Source organism: Camelus ferus, chromosome 7 (assembly GCF_009834535.1).
Source record: "Camelus ferus isolate YT-003-E chromosome 7, BCGSAC_Cfer_1.0, whole genome shotgun sequence".
NCBI classification, from domain to species: domain Eukaryota; kingdom Metazoa; phylum Chordata; class Mammalia; order Artiodactyla; family Camelidae; genus Camelus; species Camelus ferus.
This window is the reverse complement of record NC_045702.1, coordinates 15902272-15925464: the sequence shown is the minus strand read 5'-3', so window position 1 is coordinate 15925464 and position 23193 is coordinate 15902272. Positions and strand designations below refer to the sequence as shown.

The 23193-nt window shown below is 38.3% G+C and overlaps 1 protein-coding gene, 1 long non-coding RNA gene and 1 other non-coding gene across 3 annotated transcripts in view; 2 read left to right on the top strand and 1 right to left on the bottom strand.

Moving 5' to 3' along the window:
• The window catches only part of KIAA1549 (KIAA1549 ortholog), a 142921-nt gene that overhangs the window by 5781 nt on the left and 113947 nt on the right, over positions 1-23193 (top strand). The window contains 2 exon segments of the mRNA XM_032483450.1: positions 976-1234; positions 2414-2536. Coding sequence (XP_032339341.1) covers positions 976-1234; positions 2414-2536 — 382 coding nt within the window.
• On the top strand, positions 11795-22829 carry LOC116664822. Its single transcript, XR_004321289.1, has 3 exons — positions 11795-11839; positions 14528-14532; positions 21977-22829. It is a non-coding gene; the product is annotated as an uncharacterized LOC116664822 (long non-coding RNA).
• Positions 17727-17798, bottom strand: TRNAA-AGC. The gene has a single exon. It is a non-coding gene; the product is annotated as a tRNA-Ala (tRNA).

The following is a 23193-nucleotide window of genomic DNA, read 5'->3' as shown; positions in this document are numbered from 1 at the left end:
CAAAGTTATTTCAGTATTATTGACCGTATTCTTTATGCTGTATATTGCATCCCCATGACTTATAACTGGCAGCTTGTACCTCTTAATTCCCTTCACCTATTTTACCCATCCCCCACCAGATTTAGGCTTGATTTTTGTAGGAAGAATTTTTTGTGTATGCGGTATATTGTTAGGGTGGCTAATGGTCCCTACCTGCCTGGGACGGAGGGGTTTCCAGCCATGTCAGACTTTCATGCTAAAACCTGGAAAGTTGTATTTCCTGTTGCATCACATCAGGAGGTACACAATGTCTAGTTATCTTTTTTTGTGTGTGAGGTTAAGATTGATTAGTGCCTTCAGGATGGACAGCCTGATCCATCATTATGAAGTTCCCCATCAGGAGGGTCTTGGTTTGCCTGGGACAGACCCGGTTTACATTAGCTGTCCCAATGCAAATAGTAATAGTGGATAATAAATTACCTGTTCAGGATGCCTGTCTAGATTGGTTTCCTTGGAAGCAGAGCCTGACATTGGGATTTAGGTACATGTCATATATTGGAGGAGGGATCCTTGGAAAAGTCTGTAAAGGTGAAAAAGAAGCAGGATACAGGGAAGAAAGAGCTGCAAGCAGGGTGAGATCTGGCCTTGACCTGATCATACTGGGGCTCTGGAGCAAAAATTACCTGGAAGAGAGGTACCAGTTTTGAGGCAGAGGGGCCAGCCTTTTGTACCTGCATTGAAGTCACTCATTGGCTACAGGCTTTGGGAGAGGAGGGTGGGCCAGCTGAGGGTCAAGGTCAGCAAGGGGCAGCTGAGCATTAGTAGCTGCTGGGGAAGATGTGGCTGGAGGAACTATTTCATACCTGTCTGCCTTTCCCTCAAGGATTTTAACAGCCATCAATGATCAGAAGATGCCATTTAGAGAAGCTGTCCTTTATTGGCTTAAGAGATACAATGAAAATGAATGTTGTAAGTGTTGCCTCATTTCTGTCCCAGGTCTGTTTGCTCTACAACAAAGGTGAAGCCCTGTATGGTTACTGCAACCTCAAGGATAAATGCAGCAAGTTTCACGTGTGCAAGTCCTTTGTCAGGGGGGAGTGCAGGCTACAGAAATGCAAGCGGTCCCATCAGCTCATTCACGCGACAGCCCTGAAGCTGCTGCAGGACCAAGGACTGAATATTCCAAGTGTCGTTAATTTTCAGATCATCTCCACCTACAAGCACATGAAGCTGCACAAGATGCTTGAAAATAAAGGTGAGATGACTCTCGGAGGCAGAGAAAACGCTACCAGCAATGTAATTCTGACCTGAAAGTGACCCTGGGGAGGAAGCACTTCGTAGGTTAACTGCTGCTCTGTCCTTGGGGAAGCTTAATCTGTCAACATTCTGTGATACCGAACTGTGATTCTAGCCAGAGGAGGGAAGGGATGGAGTTTATTTTCAGTGCATAAACATTTGAACTGTGTAGCTCCTCGGGAAGCTGGGGGTCAGGAAGTAGGAAGAACAGTCTGACAGCTTTGCTCAGAAAAGAAGAGGAGGTGGGCTAGTGAATAGAAAGGTAAGGATAATGTAGGGATGGCTTTCCTTTATTAAACTGAATTAAAGTTTTTTCTTACTTAATTTTTAGGGAATTTTAACCACATTACAGAAGAATTTGGAAAATAGAGAGTAGAAATAAAAATCACATATGACTCCACTCACTTAATTAATTCACAATAATTGTTACTATTTAATTACAGCCCCCTTAGTCCTGTTACTATAAAGTACGTGTCCAATTGAGGTAAAAGTCTGCTTTAGTTTAGTATCTTTCATTTACACGTTCTACAACATCAGAAGTATTTTCCCATATTGCTGCACAAACTGTCCTTTATTAAGGTCTATAAAGTGTGGCTTGGTCTTCTTTTAATTATAATGCATTCAGAGTACTTAGATTTGCTTGTATCTGAAAATCAGTTTCAGTGGGTGGTGGGCTTCGGAGAATTGCTGATGGAAAAACCAAATCATCAACATTAGTCTCTAAGCATTGATAGGGAATTTTCTTCTGCTGGGACGGTAGTGGTGGTTTGAAGGTAGGGAGGGCTCTGCATGTACCAGTGTCAGAGGCTGTGTCGCTGTGTCCCTGATGGTGGCAGGGATCTTCCACTCTATACTGTGGGGAGGGCCTGTCATTCTCTTCACCTGGTCTTGTTTAGTGGGTCTCTCCTAACTCTGAAATGTGACTTTCTGCTTCCTGTTGAGATATGTAAATATATACACATGTGTGTGTGTGTGTGCGCGTGTGTGTTTTAATCCAGAAGACATGAACTCTCCAAATCCAGTGTATTTGGAGTTTTATCTGAGATCTGATGAGCTGGGGTGATGCTCCCAACATAAAATGAAATTTAGAGTGATATAAGGGGTGTCTTAGGAAACCTCATCTCTTTCTGCTTTTTAGATAATTCAGCTTCTGCTGAGCATTCCCAGGGCCCTGAGAAACAAGGAGTACACGGAGCTGGGGCTGCAGAAGCCAGTCCTCTGGTCTCTGTCCCTGCGGGGTCGGCCAAGAAGCCATGTGCAGGTAAACCTTAAAGGACATCAGTAAGATAAGAAGACGCTTGTCCAATTGGAAGGTCTGAACACAAAGCTTCTGTTGAGCTTTAATTTGTAACCATTCATTTAATCATTTATTAATAGTAGGCATAATAATACCTACCTCACAGGTGGTTGTGAGAGTTAAGGAGGATGAAAAAGGAGAAAATGCCAGACTAGGAGGATAAAACTGGGGATGGGTGGTTGGGGATGAGGTTGGACCTTGAGCAGGCAAAGAGATGGTAACACCTGAGTGTAGGTGGGCTCAGACCTGGGACAAACCCTGCAGTCGTGGAGGGCTTTCCCCAGGCTGGCTGGCTGGGGCTCTTAAAGAGACAGGTTCCTGCTGACTAGTTCTGGGATCCAGCCAAGTGTTTTTTTCCATATGCCCATGTACACAGTTTATATTGTGGCATTTGTAGACTATGGTATATGTACATTTTATGCTCTTTCTTTTTGCTTAATTTTCCATAAGCATCTCTCCATATTTGTTCACATTTATCATGCATAATCATTTTTATGCACAGATACACTAATTTATCATAGTTTACTTAACTGGTTCCCTTATTCTGGGATATTCTGATTCTTTCTAACAAACTTCAAATATACCTCTTTTCTTAAAATCCACACAATATTGAATTTTTAAGTTATTCTTGACTTTGACTTTGTTTATAGTTGCTGAATGATACTGTCTTTTGGTTTTCATTTCTTTAAGAATGCATGCAAGTTGATATTTCTCTCTGTCTGCTTTCTGCGTGTCTTTATTTTGTGCGGTTTCGTCCATGCCCTTAAATTGCTGGGGCCCTCCTCTGTGCTAATGTGATCTGGCCGTTAATTAGGCTCCTTAATTTTCATAGAAGGCTGTATATGACATCATATCCAACTCTTGTGGATCCATCCTTAACCAACACCACAGAGTATGTAACTTTTGGGTGCTCACCAGAGATTTCTACCTCACTCTGTCTACTTTCCATTTCTTACTAAACTTTTACCAAAGCTCAAATTCTGTAGTTTGAATGATGGTAGTTCATCCATTGTGCTAAGTTGGATCCATTCTTTCTGTGATCAGGATGGACCATCAGAAACGTATATACCTCACCCATTTCGTTGTGACTTCTCCCTCCTTCCTCTCTGCCCCTGTCCACGTGGCAGTCTCTATCCAGTTGAATCTGATGTTTAGTTCTTTGTTTTCCATCAAGAGGTACCACAGAGAAGCAGGTTTGTGAAATTCTTTCCTGCGTTTGCTGTAGTAATAGCCCCAAATGTTGGTGTGTAACGTGTTTTGTTTTGTTTTAATTTAACGGGCAATGACATAGCATTTGAGAAGTGGGGCCAAAGTAGTGAGCTTTCCATCAAGCTAAATTTATTTATTTAGAAAATTTTTGATTGTGAAAAACTTTCTTTTCTATTGGAGGTGTTGCAAAAATGTCCTTTAGGAGTGAGAAACTGTATTCTCTCCTAATGGACTAAGAGTCATGCAAATTATGGTCATCTCTTCATTTTGATCGTCACCAACAGTATTTCTGAAAGCTCTTATGTTCTGCAAGTCTTGTTTCTTTTTTCCTGGTTATGATTTCTCCTGGTGCTAATTTTTTTAAAAATATTTTCACATTTTATTATTATTATTATTTACATTATACTCTTTTACTATTATATTTCTTTTATAAGCCATGTTAAATCCTTAATGGAAACAGTGTAGTGTGTAAAAGCATATTCTTTCCACTAAAAGACTTGGTAGACTTTTACATTATTGTGTTCTTTTTACATGTCTTATCATTATGCTTTTATATATATATATATATATATATATATATATATATATGAAGTTATTAACCCTTTGTAATCTTTGTTGCAATATTTTATTCAATTCTGTAGTATTCCATTTTAATCTTAGTTCTGTTGGTACTCATCCTGTAAAAGTAATCACATCTTTCTCTTATTTTAATCTGATGATTCAGCTACTAACTAGAGAGTTAATCAGGTTAGGGTTTTCTTTGGCGGTCCGTCAGGGCTGATGAGGGGAAGCTGTGCATCCTGGACAAATGCCCAGTCCCCTAAATTAGGCTTGTTCTCCCTTTTGTTCTTTATTTTGAAGTGTCACCACCTAATGACTTAAGCCAAAACCTTGCAGGTCATCCTCTTTTCTTTTCTCTGTGTTCCCTGGGTCAGATTGGTTACTCCGTGTTAGAGATTTTTTTCCCCTCAAAAATCTCTCAAATGTTTCTCTTTCTTTGCCCCTTTCTTTCCAGCCCCTACACACTGCCTTTTCCCCAAACCCTCATCACCTCTTGTGTTTATTTCACAGATGCATCTCGCAGTGGTTTTCAAGTCAGGTCTTGCGAGTTTTTTGCAGGAGGTGTGAGGTGGCCCCTGCTCCACTTCAACTATCTCAGCCGCAGTGTAATTTTTAATACAGTAGGCTTTTGTGGATGTCAATAATCTCTTTATCTCCTTTCTCTCCCCCTGATTCGCCCCATGCTACCTGGTTGGTTGACCTTTTGAAATGCAGACCCAATCTTACTGCTTTTTTCTGCCATAATCTTCATTCGTCCTCGTCTCCATCTTGTCGGGTGGGAGTCCTGAACTCAAATCCCTATAGAGACCAGAAAGTTGAGATAAATGGTTAAAGTGAGCTGGATGTCAGAGGAATACGGGAAAGAAGTGCTGTGGCAAAGGGTCCCATCTAGGGGGAGGGAGTAGCTCAGTGGTTAGAGTACCTGCTTAGCATTCAGGGGGTCCTGGGTTCAATCCCCAAGTACCTCCATTAAAATAACAATAAATAGACCTAATTCCTCCCCGAAAAGAAAAATTGTCCCATCTAAAAGGGGCAAACTGCCTCTTGTTTCTATGTGGGAACGTGGGGCCCGATTTAACACATCATCCAATTTGTCAAAAGAAGCCCGAAATCCAAATTTTTATGAGAAATTTTCTGATTTTTAAATATTGACTTTTAACTGAGTTTTGAAAATGCAGACCAATATTGTCTGTAATGACCTACTTGCAGTTTTTGGAATGTCCCGTTTTATCTTGTGATTGTTTGTAAGTAACGCTCCCCGTAGTGCCCCACCTTCCCTCCTCCGGCCTCAAAAACTGGCAAAATTAGATACTTTAAAATGCCAGGGTAGCCTTTCCTGACCCCAAGAGAGACGGTTCTCCTAGCGTTCTCAAAACTCTGGCACTTACTACATTGCATTGCGATGCTTTGTGTTTTGATTACCCTGCTTTGAGCGAAAACATAATTTTTCTTGGTAATTATAACCCCTGGTAGTTAAATACTTTTTGCCATACAATGAATTAAACTCTGCTTTTAAATCATGAATTTTGAATCATGTTGTGCTTCATTGTTTGTTTTTCTCCCCACAAATATATTTTTAATATTTAAAAACTCTTTTTTTCCCCTAAGGAATGTGTTATATAAGGTAAATATCCTTTTGGTGCCTTGGCTTGAACTGTCTAGGGCTAAAATGAGCTCTTTAAGGCTTACGTTCATGATGCTAATTCTTTCCATCAAGGAATTAAGTCTCTTCATTACTGATGTGTTTCTTGACTTCCTTCACTATAATTTGTTCATGCTTTGGTCTAGGTCTTAAATATCCCTTATTACATGAATTCTTTCTTGGCTAAATATATATGTATTGCTACTCACTATGCGTATATCCGTCAGAATGCTACTAATTTTCAAAATGTTTGTCTTTAGGCGAATTGCCTTTGTTCTGACAGTATTAGATGGCCTGGTTTTTTTTTTAATATAAAATCATAGCAAAAATACTTGTCTTTTCTTATATATTTCTATCTTGTCTCTGTGTTAAATAAAATTCTGATAAAAAGGTATTTTTGGATATTTCTTCATTAAAGATGAAGTTAATTGTTGGTTTTAAACAAATATTCTCTATTATAATTGGGGAATAATATCTTCTATTCTTGTTTGTTGGAAGCTTTTAATAGGAATTGGTATCTTTTGATATAGTCACATAATTTCAATCATTTAAATCACCTAATATGATTATATTTATGGTTTTCATTATATTAAAACATCCTTTAATTCTTGATTAAGTTCCACTTGATAATGGCATATATTGCATTATATTCTTTTATTGTATTTTTTCCCTATTTGGTAACTTTTAAATGTATCCATCTAAACATCCATAAATAAAATTCACTCCCATATTATGTGTATACATAGTAATTTCCTTTTCATTGCTATAGTCTCAAAATATAAATTTTATTTGAAATAGTGTCTTGAATTTTTGTAAATTGATTTATAATATCATTATAATTTTTATTAAAATTTTTTTCCAGCTTGAGATGTAACTAACATGTAACATTGTGTATGGTTAAGGTGTGCAAGGTACTGATTTGATACATCTGTATACAGGTATATATTGCAAAGTGTTTAACACATTAAGGTTAGTTGGCACATCTATCACCTCACTTTCATTATTAATTTTAAAATATATTATTGTGTCCTTGAATTACTCTATTATCATTTAGGAATATTTTCCCAACATTTTTTTTGGGGGGTGGGGGAAATATAATAATATATCATTGTGGAAATTTTGAAGAATACAGGAGTTAAGTATTAAGAAGGAAATCATAATCACCCGCAATATTGCTGTGTAGAGACAATCACTGTTAATAATTTAGGATATTTTTCATTCTTCTTTCATGCACATATTCTTAAATATTGAGAGTATACTATAAATGTAGTTTCCCATTATGCTCTTCTGGACTGACTTTATTTTGTATGCATTTTTGTACATAATTGAAAGCATTCACAATTATAGTTGATAGTTGCATTATATTTTTTATGTATCATTTATGTAATCATAGTCCTATTATTGGTTGTTTATTATTTGCTACATTTTAGTATGCTTGATTTTTTAAGAGTATTTTTAGGTTTATAACAAAATTGAGAGGAAAGTCAGAGATTTCTCACATACCCTCCGCCCCTACACATGCATAGCCTCTCCCATTAGCAACGTCACTCACAAGAATGGTATATTTTTTACCAAGGATGAACCTGCTTTGACGCAGTATTAGTACCCAAAGTTCATAGTTTACCTCTGGGTTCACTCCTTGTGTTGTGTGTTCTGTAGGATTAGATAAAAGCATAATGACGTATTTCCATCACTATAGTATCATGCAGAGTATTTTTACTACCTTAAAAACTCCCTGTGCTCTGGCTGTCTCCCCCTCCCACCTGGCAAACACGGATCTTATTATCTCCATAGTTTTGCCTTTTCCAGGATGTCATATAGTTGGAATTTTTTTTTTTATACAGTATGTAGTCTTTTTAGATTGGCTTCTTTCACTTAGTGATATGCATTTAGGTTTCTGCATGTCTTTTGGGGGCTCATTTCTTTTTAGTGCTGACTAATATTTCATTGTCTGGAGGAACCACAGTTTATCCATTCACCTACTCAAGGACATCTTGGTCACTTCCATGCAAAGGTTTTTGTGTGGACCTAAATTTTCAGGTTCTTTAGGTAAATACTGAAGAGTATGATTGCTGGATCACATGGTAAGAGAATGTTTAGTTTTGTAAGAAACCACCAAAGTGTCTTCCAAAGTGGCTGTACCACCCTTTTCTTGTCTTAGCAACGACTTCAGCTGAATGTTGAAAAGAAGTGCTGAGAGGGGACATTCTTGTCTTAAAGCTTTGAGTGTCTCACCATTAAGTGTGATGTTAGCTGTAGGCTTTTTGTAGCTAGTTGAGAAAGTTCCTTCCTAGTTCTAGTTTATTGAGGACTTCTATCACTAATCGGTGTTGGATTTTGTCAGACGCTTCTGCATCTATTGATAAGATCATGTGATTTTTCTTTTTTAGTCTGTTAATGTGATGGATTACACTAATTAATTTTCAGATGTTGATCCAGCCTTGCATATCCATAAGAAATTCCCTTTGATCATGGTGTATGATTCTTTTTAGACTTTTTTGGATTCAATTTGTTAATATTTTGTCAAGGATATGTTTGCATCTATGTTCATGAGAAATGTTTCTCTGTAGTTTTCTTTTCTTATAATGTCTTTGTCTGGTTTTGGTGTTAAGGTAATGCTGACCTCATAGAGTGATTTAGGAGTTATTCCCTCTTCTATTCTCTGAAACAGATTGTAGGGAATTGGTATAATTTCTTTCCTAAGTGTTTGGTAGGACTCACCCATGAACCCATGCGAGCCTGTTGCTTTCTGTTTTGGAAGGTTTTTAATTATTGATTTAATTTCTTTGGTTTCTTTATTAGCTGTATGATTTTTTAAAATTAATGACAAGTATTACTTTAAGAAGCACAATAAAATTTTTTGAATGACATGAAATTGGAAAAAAACTAACAAAGTTCTAGCAGTGCTGGCAATTACTGTCTGCTGAGCTAATATCTGTTTGAGAGGTTCACAAACAGAACTCAGAGGTAGATCCCAATGATTTCCCTTCCACAAGATCAATCTGATATTTGACCAATTACTGGTTGATGTTCTCAGTAAGGAAAGAGCTCTGTACATGTAGGTGGCACAGGGAGCCAGTCTCATTTGCTACTGTATTGAAGAAACTAAGATTGTTCTTAAGAAGAAAAGAACTGAAAATATTTTCCTTAGAATTTGCCTCATTAAAATGAAGCTAACTGCTCAACTTTGCTTCTTGGTTCATATTTCATTTAATTAAAAATATTTTATAGATAGGGATACAGATATAATTATTATGTTATTAAGAAGAACAATACATTAATGATCCTACATTTGTTATTTTTTTAATCTCAAAGGTTATTCATGTGAATTGAAGACTTCTAACATGATTGAGGCCCTAAATACACATTTACAGTTTTTGAGCTTGTCTCTAAGGTATAATAGATGACCTATAAAATGTAATCACACATTTTTATAGCATCTACTGGACCTGACAAAATCCTCTAAAATACCAAAGAAAGCATCTGAAACAAAAACTGAACTTCAACATCCAAAATCAGTAGAAAAACACTCAAGGGAGAAAAAGGGAGAAAATAGCCTGCAACCAAAAAAAAAAAAAAAAAAAAAAAGTACAAAAAGAGCAAAACCAAAAGCAACTGTAGAAATTCAAATTCCAAGCAGAATGTTAGATCTACTTGGGATCTCATGAAAATACTAGAGGAAAAACAGATTAGGATGAAAACTATTTTAATGCATTTGTAAGTGCTATAAAAATTAAGGTAATACTTAATTCTTTCATGCTTAGCAAGAGTGTATAACTATATAATTAAACCTACAGTATATCCAATCAGCAATGCTGAAGATGAATTGAAAAATCAAATTTAAGACAGAAGGATTGAGTAAGAGAGCTAGAATATTACCAGCAAAATTATTGACCTAGGCAACAGAACACAGAAATACAACTGTAGATTAAAAAGAATTTCTGAGGAAGTACTGGACTAGCAGCTTTATCAGGGTTGTAACAGAGAAGCATTTCCTAGAACTGGAAACAAAGAATAAGCCAAGCCTTAAGTTCAAAAGTATTCGCAGGGTCTGGTCAAGTGTTCTCATTTAACACAAGGAACCTGAATAAATATTTTAAATTGTTGAGCTTTAATAATAAAGAATGCTTTAGGCAACTAAGAAAGGGTAGATGATGTTTAAAGAAATACTAAATAGAATTATTTTGGAACTTGGAATCCAAATAAAAGGCCACGGGACTGAAATCAAAATCTTTAAGATATGTATAGCTATTATGTCTCATCAGTGATGAGATATCATGATAATTATTACAGCTTCCATTTATTGTATCTTTCCTGTGTGACAAGTACACTGCCAAGTCCTTTAGATATGCTACCTCATTTAATTATCAAAACAGAGATGAGTTAGGTTAGTATCGCCCTTAGATCTGGGCAAGAGGTGCTCTGCCCTGTGCCTCTGCCTTAGAAGCTTCTCTCTGCTGCTGATTTATACCATTTAGACCCCAGGGAAATGTTTCTCCACATCTCTTATACTATGTTCCCAGCACAAAAGGTGATTGCTTCTGAACGCCATGCAGGTCGGTGGGTTGTACCACTGCCAACATTGAAAACAAATATGGCTTTAGACTTTGCAGGGGATTTCACTGATGGAAATGCGTAGGTAAGCAAAAGCTAACTTGTCCAGTCCTGCCTTTCAGATAGTAGGGATGCAGTAGAATCTGAGAAAACAAAATAGCTTTCCCCAGTAGTTTCCAGTGTCCGTTTTCCCTCCTCTGCTTTCTAATCAGTAGTTCTGGAGATACTCACAAATTACATAGCATTTGCTGCAAGTGCACATGGCAGCTGGGGAACATTGTGCATTATTAAGCAATTCATACTGCACTTCAACATTTATGTAAGTAGTTTTCCACATAATGTGAGAGACAGCATGTCAATTCCTTCCATTGCCAATTACATTTACATTGAATGTGGGTGTTGAAAATTTTCATGTTTTGTTTTTATAAAAAGATCCTTAAGATTTAACCAAATTTTCAAAACAGTAAATGTGGAGTTGCACTTCACCTCATGATGTAGAAAGTCACAAGAAAAAGCCAGATAACCTACAAAAATCATAACTTTTCTTGAGCCCATAAGAGAACTGTGGTCACAAGTCAACCAAGTTAACTGAAATCCAATGAGTGACAAGGTTCTGCAAAGAGGGATGTGACCCAAAGACAATTTCACCTTTGACAGAGCATGAGGGAAGAGATGGCCCACATACGAATGAGTAAGATGGAATCAGGTAAATTTTTTTAAATTAATTAATTAATTAATTAATTTATTTATTTATACATACTGAAGTATAGTTAATTTACAATGTTGTGTTAGTTTCTGGTGTACACCAAAGTAATTCAGTTATACATATATGCATCTATATTCTTTTTCAGATTCCTTTCCGTTACAGTTTATTACAAGGTATTGAATGTAGTTGCCTGTGCTGTACAGTAAGTCCTTGTCGTTTATCTGTTTTATATATATAAGTTTATATCTGCTAATCCCAAACTCCTAATTTAACCACTGTCCCTTTCCTCTTGGATAACCATAAGTTTGTTTTCTATGTCTGTGAGTTTCTTTCTGTTATGTAAATAAGCTTATTTGTATCATTTTTAGATTCCATATATAAGTGATAGCATATGGTATTTGAATTTGTCTGACTTACTTCACTTAGTATGATAATCTCCAGGTCCATCCACGTTGCTGCAAACGGCATTATTTCATTCTTTTTTTCAACAGCTGAGTAATATTCCATTGTGTGTGTGTGTGTATATATGTATATATATACATACCACATCTTCTTTATCCATTCATCTGTCAGTGGACATTTAGGTTGCTTCTATGTGTTGGCTATTGTAAATAGTGCTGCTATGAACATTGGTATGCATGTATTTTTTTGAATTAGAGTTTTCTCCAGATATATGCCCAGGAGTGGGATTGCTGGATTGTATGGTAACTCTATTTTTAGTTTTTTATGGAACCTCCATACTATTTTCCATAGTGGCTGCAGAAGTCAGGTAAATTTTAATGAATTTTTAATGGCCAAGTGTGGAATAGCATGTCAATTTATAATAGGTAGAGCAGAGGAAAACACTGAGAAGGTTATGCAAGAACAACCAAAACAAATAGACTGCAGTGATTAATAGGTAATCTCCCCCTGCCTCTGGACACACACTTTCAAAGATGAGATGACTGCTGTATTATGGAAATGTTTATGAACACAGCAAAAGATGAAAAGAAATTATAATACCCAGTTGGGCAAGGGGCCTGAAGGCTGGCACGCTCATGCACTGCTGGAAGGAGTGTATATTGGAAGACAAGTTGGCAATATCATAAAGGGTCTTAAAAATACACGTCTCTTTGATCAAATAATTCCAGTCTCAGAAATGTAGCCTGTGATAATAATAAAAGATGTGTAGAAGGATTCACTTACAAAGTTGTTTATATTTATTAGGGTCCTGGCAAGAAATAGATGGCACAATTAAACCAGATAAGTGGAAGGGACTATATACAGAGAAATGAATGGGGTAAGGGAAACCATCGAAGGCTGGTGGAGTACCTGGGCTAGTGGTGATGGGGACACCATACTACCCTAAGCATGAAGGTGCAAGGTGAGGGACCATTACAGGAACCCAGGGAGAGCAGCTATAGAACAGAACCTCCCACCAGTTGAACTCAAGTCCTTATGTTCATGGACACCACCAGCTAGTAGTCCTTCAGGGAAGGAGCTGGGGAAATATATACCCTTGTCTCCCATTTTTTCTATTATCTGATTTCTTGCTGATGCCTCCCATTGACCAAAGCTGCAGGAGGCCAGAGAGGGAGGAAAGCCAGTGAGGCATTCTTGCGAAGTTCAGCTTCCAGAAGCAAACAGCTTGGTGGGAAGAGGAAGAGGATGGACATGGACTGATAAAAATACCTACACACGTGTGATGCAGCACTGCTGATAGTGGTGAAAAATCGGAAACCACCAAAGTATCCAACATTACAGAATTTGTAATGTAAAGGATAGATTCATATCTGGTATCAGTGGTGTGTGTGTGTGTGTGTGTGTGCGTGCGCGTGTGTGTGTGCACGCATGCGCACATTTATGCATTTGTAATGTCTGAAAGAACATATGGCCTAATGTTAACAGTGCTTCTTTTGGGGTGGTGAAATTACAGATAATTTTAATATTCATAACTTTGTTTCTCAGTATATTCTGCTTTTTCTACAATGTGTAATAAAAAATTAAAGTTCTCTTTAGAAAAATGAGAAATATGGCATAATCCCAAATTAATTCTGTGAGTTAAATAGGTGCTATTCTTAACACTGACAAGGAAAATTCCTTAAAAATTCTATTAGAAGCGAATTTCATTTTTGAACATAGTTACAAAATTCTCAAGTGAAATTCCAGCAAAGAATTGAGCAATGATTATTATTATATATAATGAGACACCATTTGCAATACTGAGTGACTTCACTGATTTGTCTAACTTATTTTTGTATAATTCTATGAAGTAGGTATTAACATTTCCATTTTCAGGTGAGGAAACCAAGACTCAGAAAAACCATGCCCAAAGTTACATGCTTTTTAAGTGGTAAAATAGTATTCAAAGTCAGGTCTGGCTTCACCTAAACCCTGTGTTCTCAGCCACAGCATGACTAAGTAGAACTTATCTCCAAATACAAGAGTAGCAGATCACAAAGAAAACTCTGAATATATGACTTCATGTCAACAGAAGGAATAGTGAACACCAGCAAGAGCACAGACACTGCAGAGGCGTTGTGTAATGCTTAGCAGACTCCCAGAAGCTAGACGCAAATGGATACTACATTAATTTGGCATCTGTATCTTTAAAAACAAGTCAATATCACATTAACTATAAATTTACTGGCCACTGTCATAATTTTTTAGAATACTTTTAGAGACTATTGTCACTGCTTTAAGATGGCAAAAATGGTTAGGGAAAAAAAAAAAAGACTGGAACATCAGTATAGTAGACTGATGGAGACCTAATCATGCATTCAGTAAGTATTTCCTGAGAACACGCTATGTGCCAGGCGCTGTAGCAGGCACTGACCGAATAGTATAGCACAGGAGAGCAACAGCTAACACGTAGAGCTTGCTATGTGCTAGGTTCTTTTCTAAGTGCTTTACATACTTTTAATCATCATTTGATCTTCATATGACCCCAGAGGTAGTTACTATTATTGTGGTTCCATTTTATAGATGAGGACACTGAAGCCCAGACAGGCTAATGTGTCATACCTAATGGGTAGCGAAGCTGTGACACAAATATAGTCTTGGCTCAAGAGTCCGAGCAATTAACCATCGTGTAAATATCCCTCTCTAAACAGGGAGTGTTGGTCTCTGTCCTCGTGGAGATTTGGACTTAATGGCAAACATAGGCATGAAACCAAACACAAAATTAAATACACAGTTTTAAGTAGTCAGTGCTAAAGAAGAGGCTAACAGGAACGGCGTGCTTAGATGGAGCAGGGCAGTCAGGGAAGGCTGGGGTGAGGAGAAAGAAGCCCAGCAGATGAAGGGCGGGTGAAGGACAAGGGAGGGCCAGAGGGAGAGCCTGTGAGGAGGCGGTGCCGGAAGGATGGTCCCGGAGGCTGGGCCTCCCTGCAGGAATCTGCCAACATTCGCAGGGCATGCTGAGCAACTGGTTGTATTTGAAGAGTGATGAGGAGCTCTCAAAGTTTTGTTTTTATATTTATGAAGTGTTTGTTTTCACTAGAGATGTTTCATCTGCAGATATCTTTTATTTTTAATTCAACTGATGGCTGGTCTCTCCTTTACATGGGACTCACTCCAGCATCTTCTGTGGTCAGGGATGATGGTGGCTGAGTTCCATTCTGGCCTGAGTCTCGGGCAGACAGTCCCTCACACCCAAACCTGGAATTTCAAGTTGATTCTCAGAAGGTTAGAGGGACACAGTGCTGAGGGTGGATGAGGAAGTTGTTCCCATTTTGCAGGTGAGGAAACTCAGGTACAGAAACTGGTGTTTGCCATAGAAATCAAGAGCCTGTCATAGACCAAGTCCAGGATTTACCATTGAGTCTACATAGTGAGTTAGAAATTGGCAGGCTCTATGTTTAGTTTGCCACACGACAGTCATTGTACTCCTTTTTTCATGGTCTAGAACTGTGCTGTCCAATATGGTGGCCACTAGCCATGTGTGCATATTCAACTTTAAGTTAATTAAACTTAAGTAACGTTAAAGATTCAGCTCCTCAGTCACACTAGCCACACTTAAAGTGCTCATGACCATCTGTGGCTACTGGCTACTACTTCCTTGGACAGGACAGATTTTATAGAACAGCTCCATCATTGCATAGAGTTCTGGACAGTGCTGATCTAGAAGCTTCTTAATTTGCTTTTTTAAATGGTGGATGAATTCCACACAGAGCTCTTATCATCCAGCTTCTCACATTTTTCATCCAGAGCTCATAAAATCCAAATTTTGCTAGCATGTTGTCTGGAGGTTGTCATTTCCTAAAGGGCAGAGATTGTATTCTTCCTTTTTCTGTGAAGTGCCTTTAAGGTTATTCACTAAATTTAATAAACATGTTCTGGTGCCAATTACTATAGCTTACCAAACCCTGTACAAGACTGAGCTAATGTCATGTCTGAAGTCACCTTTTATGTTTTTTTAAGCAATCTCTGGGTGGTGGATCATCGTGTATAGCAGAGGAATCCAGCATTCCTTGATATGCTTTGAAGTCTGAGAAGTCACTCTGTCAGTATAAGGATGGATAAGAAGATGCCATGGTACATCCCTCTGGCCCTGGTACCAAAGGACTATGGACAAACTCATGCTCTCTTAAGTAATTAATCAAGTTAATTGTTAATTGGTGAGCGGGGAGGGTTGAGGTGAGGGAAGAGACGGGCTTGGAGCTTAGGTCTTGAACCTCAAATTATTCATTCAACAAGTATTAACTGAGCCCTACAACTTGCCAAGCACTGCACGAGGCACCTGGAAATAAAGAGGTGAAGGCGAGAAGGGCTCTGGCCTTGAAGAACTTACGGACACGTGAAGATTCATTCCACGTGGTCAGTGCAGTGGCCAAGGAACCACAGGGGCTGTGGGCGCACAAAGGAAGGGCAACCGACCCAGCTCGGGGGAGATCTGGGAAGGATTAGTGAAGTGATGAACACAACCACAGGAGGCTCAGGAGCAGAGATCTCTCCCAGGAAGAGTATCCATCCAGGGAGTGGAGTGAGGAGAGAGTTTACTAGAGAAGCAGGGAAATTCAGGCATGGGTTTGGCTTTATTTATTCATGTAATTGATCCACACTTGTGACAAGATGGAAGAGCGAGGAACCAAGCTAGGCTATCATCCTCATTCTCATTCTGAATGCGAGCCAGACTGGATGAGTTTTAGAACACAGTCATATGTGAGTTGGAGTTAGTAGGAAGCCAGAGAAGGAGGGTGGTTCTAAAAACAGCTTTTGCCAATTGCTGCAACGGTCCTCATGTGGATTTTCGGCGTGTCTCAGGAAAGCTGCCTGTGGGTTTGGGGCTAGAGTGGGAAATGACTGTGGAGAGTGTGGGCAGAGGATTGAACCGGTTGATCTATGGCAGTTTGTGTATTGGGGGGAGGCAACCTGAAGGAAGGAGGTCAGGAAAACTGCAGCAGGCAGAGAGGCAAAGCCTGGAAACCTGCTTCAAGAACTTTCTTGGAGGGGAGGGGATAGCTTAAATGGTAGAGTGCATGCTCAGCATGCACAGGGTCCTGGATTCAATCCCCAGTACCTCCATTAAAACAAAACAAACTAATTATAAATAAATATATAGACCTAATGACTCTCCCCAACCCAAAAAAATATTTAAAAAAAGACCAAAAAACAAACATTCTCACTTGCCATAATGGCTACCAAACTGTGCAAGAGGGACAGAGGTCTCCAGCCAAATCTCCCCAAGACAAAGGTCCTGGTTTTAAACCTTGTACCTTCAATCACAGGCACTTTGAGGATCTCTCTTTTTCCACTGGCTTCCTTATTGGTAAGCAGGAAATTTTCCCTATGGATGGAGGTAAATTGAGGTAATTATTTTGTTTAAATCATGGTAGGTCTAAACTCTTGGCTTGCTATAACCTGACCGCATCCCACCTGTTTGCTCTTCTCCTAAGTTCCTCTAAATACCTTGTCCTTCAGTTGGGCGAGTGGCCCTATCCTGTGCCCACATTCTGTTCATTTCTGTCCACTTGCCTTTGCAGTGTCTACCTTGCCTTTCTTTGCCTTGTCTTTCCACCTTTCTTTTCTCTGCAATACCCTCTCTCTTTCTCTTTTCCTTCCTTTCACAAATATTACCATTGCTCCCATTGTTCAAGACCCAGCTTAAGCCCCACACAGTCTATGAAACCCTACCTACTGTAGCTCTCGCTGATCTTTTCCTTTTTTGGATTGCCCCCCAAATCTAAAATTTATCGTCCAAATCCTGCCACCTAACACTGAGAGTTAGGGTGCTGAAGAGGGAGAAATCACTTTAGAGATTACCTAAGCCCTTCATCTTGACCCATCATTATCTGTCCTTTCTTCTCTTGGAGGAAGGCATTGCCGCCTTCTTTTTTATTGAAAAGACAAATATAACAACAACATCAAAAGACACGATGTTCACAATCCCATCATCTGAATACAGCAATTTTAAGTATTACACAATTCCTTTCCAGCCATACATGTTGTCTTTTTTTTGGGGGGGGGTAATTAGGTTTATTTATTCATTTAGCTTTTTTAAATGAAGGTACTGGGGATTGAACCCAGGACTTCGTGCATGCTAGGCACGCACTCTACCACTGAGCTATACCCTCCCCTGAAAGTCTCTTTTTAATGACCATGTCATCAAGTCCAAAGAGACCTTCACCTTCCTAGTCCTATTGCCCCTGACACTGACCATGCCCTTGTGAAACGGCTCCCCAGCTCCTTGGCGACATCACATTTCCGTTGTTCTCAGCTTTCTCTCAGGGTCTTTCTCTGCCTTTTTCATCAACTCCTCTTCAGCTTGTCCAAAACGGAGGTCTTTCTCAAGGGCCTGTCTTCAGCCCTTGTCCCATGCACAGTCATTTACTCTCACATCTTTAGCTAATAATTCTGTGCAAATGATGTCCAGATCTGTGCTTTTAGCCCTACCTGCCTCACCCCTCAAGCCTCAGCTCTCCTTTACCACCCACTGATTGTGTTAACATAGCCCCCTGGGTGCTGGGCCAGCTTCTCCCCACCAGTGCATTCAGCACCCAACCTTCTTTCCCCTCCTCCAGCCTCTCCACTGACTTCCTTTGATCTCTCCTTGCACATATGGCCTCAAAACTTCTGAATCATCATCTTTTATTCTTTTTTTCTCCTCATATTTCATCAGCTGATTTAACATCCAGAATGTGTCTCATCCATTTTCTAATTTCCATTCAAACCCACAGTTTTTAGTTAAGAAAAGTTTAAATACAAAAGTAGTACATGCTTGTGTTAAAAAGTTCAAATGATGTAATATTATTATAATCAGATGTATTAACGTATAGAGTAACAAATGAATGTTCCTCTCCACAAAAGTGAACATTCATCTTCAAATATGTACTACTCAAGTCCTCTCCAAATTCTGCTTCTTTTCCTAGTGGGAAAGTGGATTTACAATCAACCTCTTTTTTTCCACTAATGGGATTATACTAGACAGCACCCTGCTTTTCTCCCTCATGTGATACATAAATCTTCCATGGAACAGAATAGAAAGTCCAAAATAGACCCACACATATATTGCAATTAATTTTGAAGAAGTATAGAGTCATTTCAGTGGAGAAAGGATAGTCTTTTCAACAAATGGTGCTATAACAACTGAACATCATATGCAAAAAATTAACTTCAACCTTTCTCTAGCAAAATACATAAAAGTTGACTCAGTTGAACCATAGAGCTAAACATAAGAGTTAAAACATTACATTTCTAAAAGGAAACATAGGAGAAAATATTTGTGGCTTTGGGTTAGACAAAAATTTCTCAGATAGGACACAAAAGCATAAGCCAAAAAAAAAAAAAAATTACAAATTGGACTTCACCAAAGTTAAAAACTTCTTCTTTTCACAAGATGCTGTTAAGAGAATAAAAAGACGAGCCATGGACCAGGAGAAAAGATTTGCAAAAATACCAGAAAAAGAATTTGTATTCAGGATATATAAAGATACTTACAACTTGATAATAAGAAAACAAACAATACAATTATAAAATTAGTAAAAGATTCAAACAGACACTTCATTAAAAAAGAAATATTAATGAAAAGGTGCTCAACATCAACAGTCATTAGAAAATTGCAAATTAAAGACCACAGCAAGGTATCACTACATACCTACTAGAATGGTTCAAATTAAAGTGACTGATAAAACCAAGTGCTGACAAGGATGTGGAACAGCTGGAACTCTCATACGTTGCTGGTGAGGATGCAAAATATTATATCCACTTTGGAAGACAGTTTGACAGTTTTGTGTAATGTAAATATACATTTGCCACATGACTTAGCAGTTTGAATCCTAGGTTTTTATCTTTGTACCTAAGAGAACTGAAAACATCTGTTCACACAAAGATTTGGAAGCAAATGTTTATAGCAGCTATATTCCTAATAGCCAAAACAAAACAAAATTGCAATAATTGAAATGTCCATCAGTTGGTGAATGGATAAACAAATTGTGGTATAGCCATTCAGTGGAATACTAGTTAGAATGGGATAAATTAGTGATATATATAACAACTTAGAAGAATCTCAAAGATGTTATACTAAATAAAAGAAACCAGATACAAAAGTCTACATATGGTATTATTCCATTTATATGAAATTTTGGGAAAGGCAAAGCTACAGAAACAGAAATCAAATTGGTGGTAGCCAGGGATTGGGGTGGGGGCCGGGGATAGACTGCTGGCTGTCACAAGGGAAATTTTTTGGACAATAGAAATGTTTCACATCTTGATGTGGTGGTAGTTACACATTTGTCTAACTTAATTGAGCAGTATACTTTTTAAAAAGGTGAATTTTATCTGATTGAATTATTTGACTGAATTTACCTGTCTGAATTAAGCCTGACTTAAAAAAAAAAAAAGGAAAAGGAAAGAAAGAAAGAAAAAGAAGCAAAAAGAGGCAAAAGCATATATATATATATATATATATATATATTTTTTTTTAAAGTGGAATTTTCTGCACCAGATGGTGAGCTGATTTTAAATTTTGGTAGATAAGGCTAAACCACCCTCCAAATTGGCTATACCAATTTACACCTCCACCAGTAGAATCTGAGTGCCTATTTCCCCACACTCTGGCACAAATGGATATTATCAATTTTTTAAAAGGTCTGTCTGTTTGATGGTGAAAAAACTTATGATCCTTGATACTTGTTATGATCTTTGTCCTAATTGGTCTCTCCACTTGCAGTCTTTTCTCTCTTCAATCTCTTATATATTGCTAATAGACTAATCCTTCTTGTGCTTAATTCTAATAATATCTCAGAGAAAAATCACTGATGATACCCCATTGCCTACAAAGTTAAGTCTAGACCCATTAGCCAGATATTTGGGTCCTTTTTCTATCCCAGTGTCCCTTTTTGCTCTTCTCCACTCCACCTAAGTATCTGTCTTATCAATTTTTTTTTAACCATCTTTTTGTTGTTGGGGGAGGTAATTAGGTTTATATATTTATTTTAATGGAGGCACTGGTTTATATATTTATTTTAATTGAACCCAGGACCTCGTCCATGCTAAGCATGTGCTCTACCACAGAGCTTTACCCTCCCCCCTTGTCTTACTTTTAGTAGAAAGGTTGACTCTTCCAGCTCAGTGGTTCTCACTCCTTTCCCTTACCAGCTTTATTGAGGTATAATTTGACATATAACATTGTGTAAGTTGATGGTGTACAGGGTGATGATTTGATACACATATATACTGTGAATTGTTTACTACAACCCATGAGGTTGTACTTTCCTGGAAAACAGGAGGTGAGGATTGGAGTTGTGGTTAAGCCCTAGGTAAGTAAACTAATCTCTCCGGTGAGAATTGTATGAGGTAATACAATCTCTAAAACTGCTGCTTTTATCTTCTTTATATCCGTGCCACCCCACCCCCAACCCTGCCCGACATTAAAAGGTCAAAATAGGTGCTCAGAACTGTTCACTGGATTTATTTGCTGTGTAATTTGTTTGACTGCCCTAAGGCCTTGTCTGAATCCCTCTTCTTCTCAGACACAAATGTGTATAGGAGTGTGTGTTTATACATGTAGGGACACGTATGCACACGTGTGTACATACACACAGCTCTACCCTGCACCGCACAGTCTGTCTTGCACTTTACGTCCCACAACCTATCTGCTGGATGGTTGGAGCCCTGGGACACATTTTCTTCTTTTTCTTTTAATTTTCTTTCTTTTTTTTTTTTTTTTTTGATTGAGGTATAGTCAGTTTACAATGTGTCAATTTCTGGCGTACAGCATGATGTTTCAGTCATACATAGACATACATATACTCGCTTTCATATTCTTTTTTATTATAGGTTACTACAAGATATTGAATATAGTTCCCTATGCTATACGGAAGAAAGTTGTACATTTATTTTATATATAGCAGTTAGTATCTGCAAATCTTGAACTCCCAATTTATCCCTTCCCACCCCCTTCTCCACCTGGTAACCATACATTTGTTTTCTATGTCTGTAAGTCTGTTTCTGTTTTGTAAATCAGTTTTTTTTTTTTTTAAAGTCCACATATGAGTGATATCATATGGTATTTTCCTTTCTCTTTCTGGCTTCACTTAGAATGACAGTCTCCAGGTCCATCTATGTTGCTGCAAATGGCATTATTTTATTCTTTTTTATGGCTGAGTAGTATTCCACTGTGTGTGTATATATATATATATATATATATATATATATATATATATATATATATATATATATATATATATATATATATATATATATATATATATATATATATTCCACACTTCTTTATCCAGTCATCTGTTGATAGACATTTAGGTTGTTTCCATGGGAAACATTTCCTTAGGCACTCAGGCAGAATGCTTTAAATTCTAACAGAGGGAACATTGAGATTTATATCCTTCAGAGCTGGGAAAGTATGGGACACTAGGGATCTCACTTTCCTTAGAGAGCTGGTGACCTTGACTCATTTCTATTATCTTGAAGTCTCAACTTTTACCTCTGACTGGTGTCAGTCCCTTCTTAGTGGCCGGCAAACATTTCATTTTCCTTGAAACTGGCCGAGAAATGAGAGGCACCTCCTTTCTTGGACACCCTGGGTTCTCCAGTAGGTGGGAGCTTCCTGGAGGCTGGGGCCAAACCTGAAAGGTTGAACCTCTTCACAGGGCAGGTGGATTCTCCGGTTCAAATCTACAAATGCATAATGAGGATTGACTGGTGCTATGGGCGGTCCTGAGCAAAATGACACCATTTTCGAGCTTCATATTAATTTGGTTGGAGAGGCAAAGCATAAATTTATAAAAGACAAAATAACATAACAGGTCAAGACAATTTAAAAATCACCCCAGGGCAGCGGTTTGTGGTCACACGAGGTGAATTCATCCAGGGACCAGGGCCCAGACATGTCTCCACACTGGTATTCACGGAGATTATGAGCTAGAGGCAAGACATGCAAAACCCTCTGTTTATGATGGGAGATCAGCTGCAAAGAATAAGGGCTGTTTATGATCAGGAGGCAGTTTAAGCTGAAAACAAATGAGGAACATCAACAAAAGTTATCTTTAACTTCTGTTCTCAATATCTTCCAACTAGCTGGTAGGTACTTACAGATGGGTGCCTCAGCCTTATTCTGAGGATGGACTATCACTGAGTCTCCAATCATCTTCCCACCAGGAAAGATGCCTAGCTGGGATGGAGCTGCAAGACTGGGCCTAGCAGGGGAAGCCAGACTGGAGAGCAAGCCGGGTCCTTTTGTAAATGTGGATGATCACATTTTCCACTAGTCCACTAGTTTCCTGGGCAATAAGAGTGTCCCCAGTTCACACCTTTTGCAGTCTGCCTGGTGCAAGCATTCCAACAGGATGCAAAAACCCAAGATTGCCAATTTCACGTTCCAAGACCTTTAATCCATCGGTAGATGCTTGGCACGTGGCAGGTACTTGACAAATGTTAACTGCTTGCTTTCTTTCTTCATCCTTCACTCTCCCCCCAACTCTCCCCTCCAAATGCTAATCCTCTGACATTCTC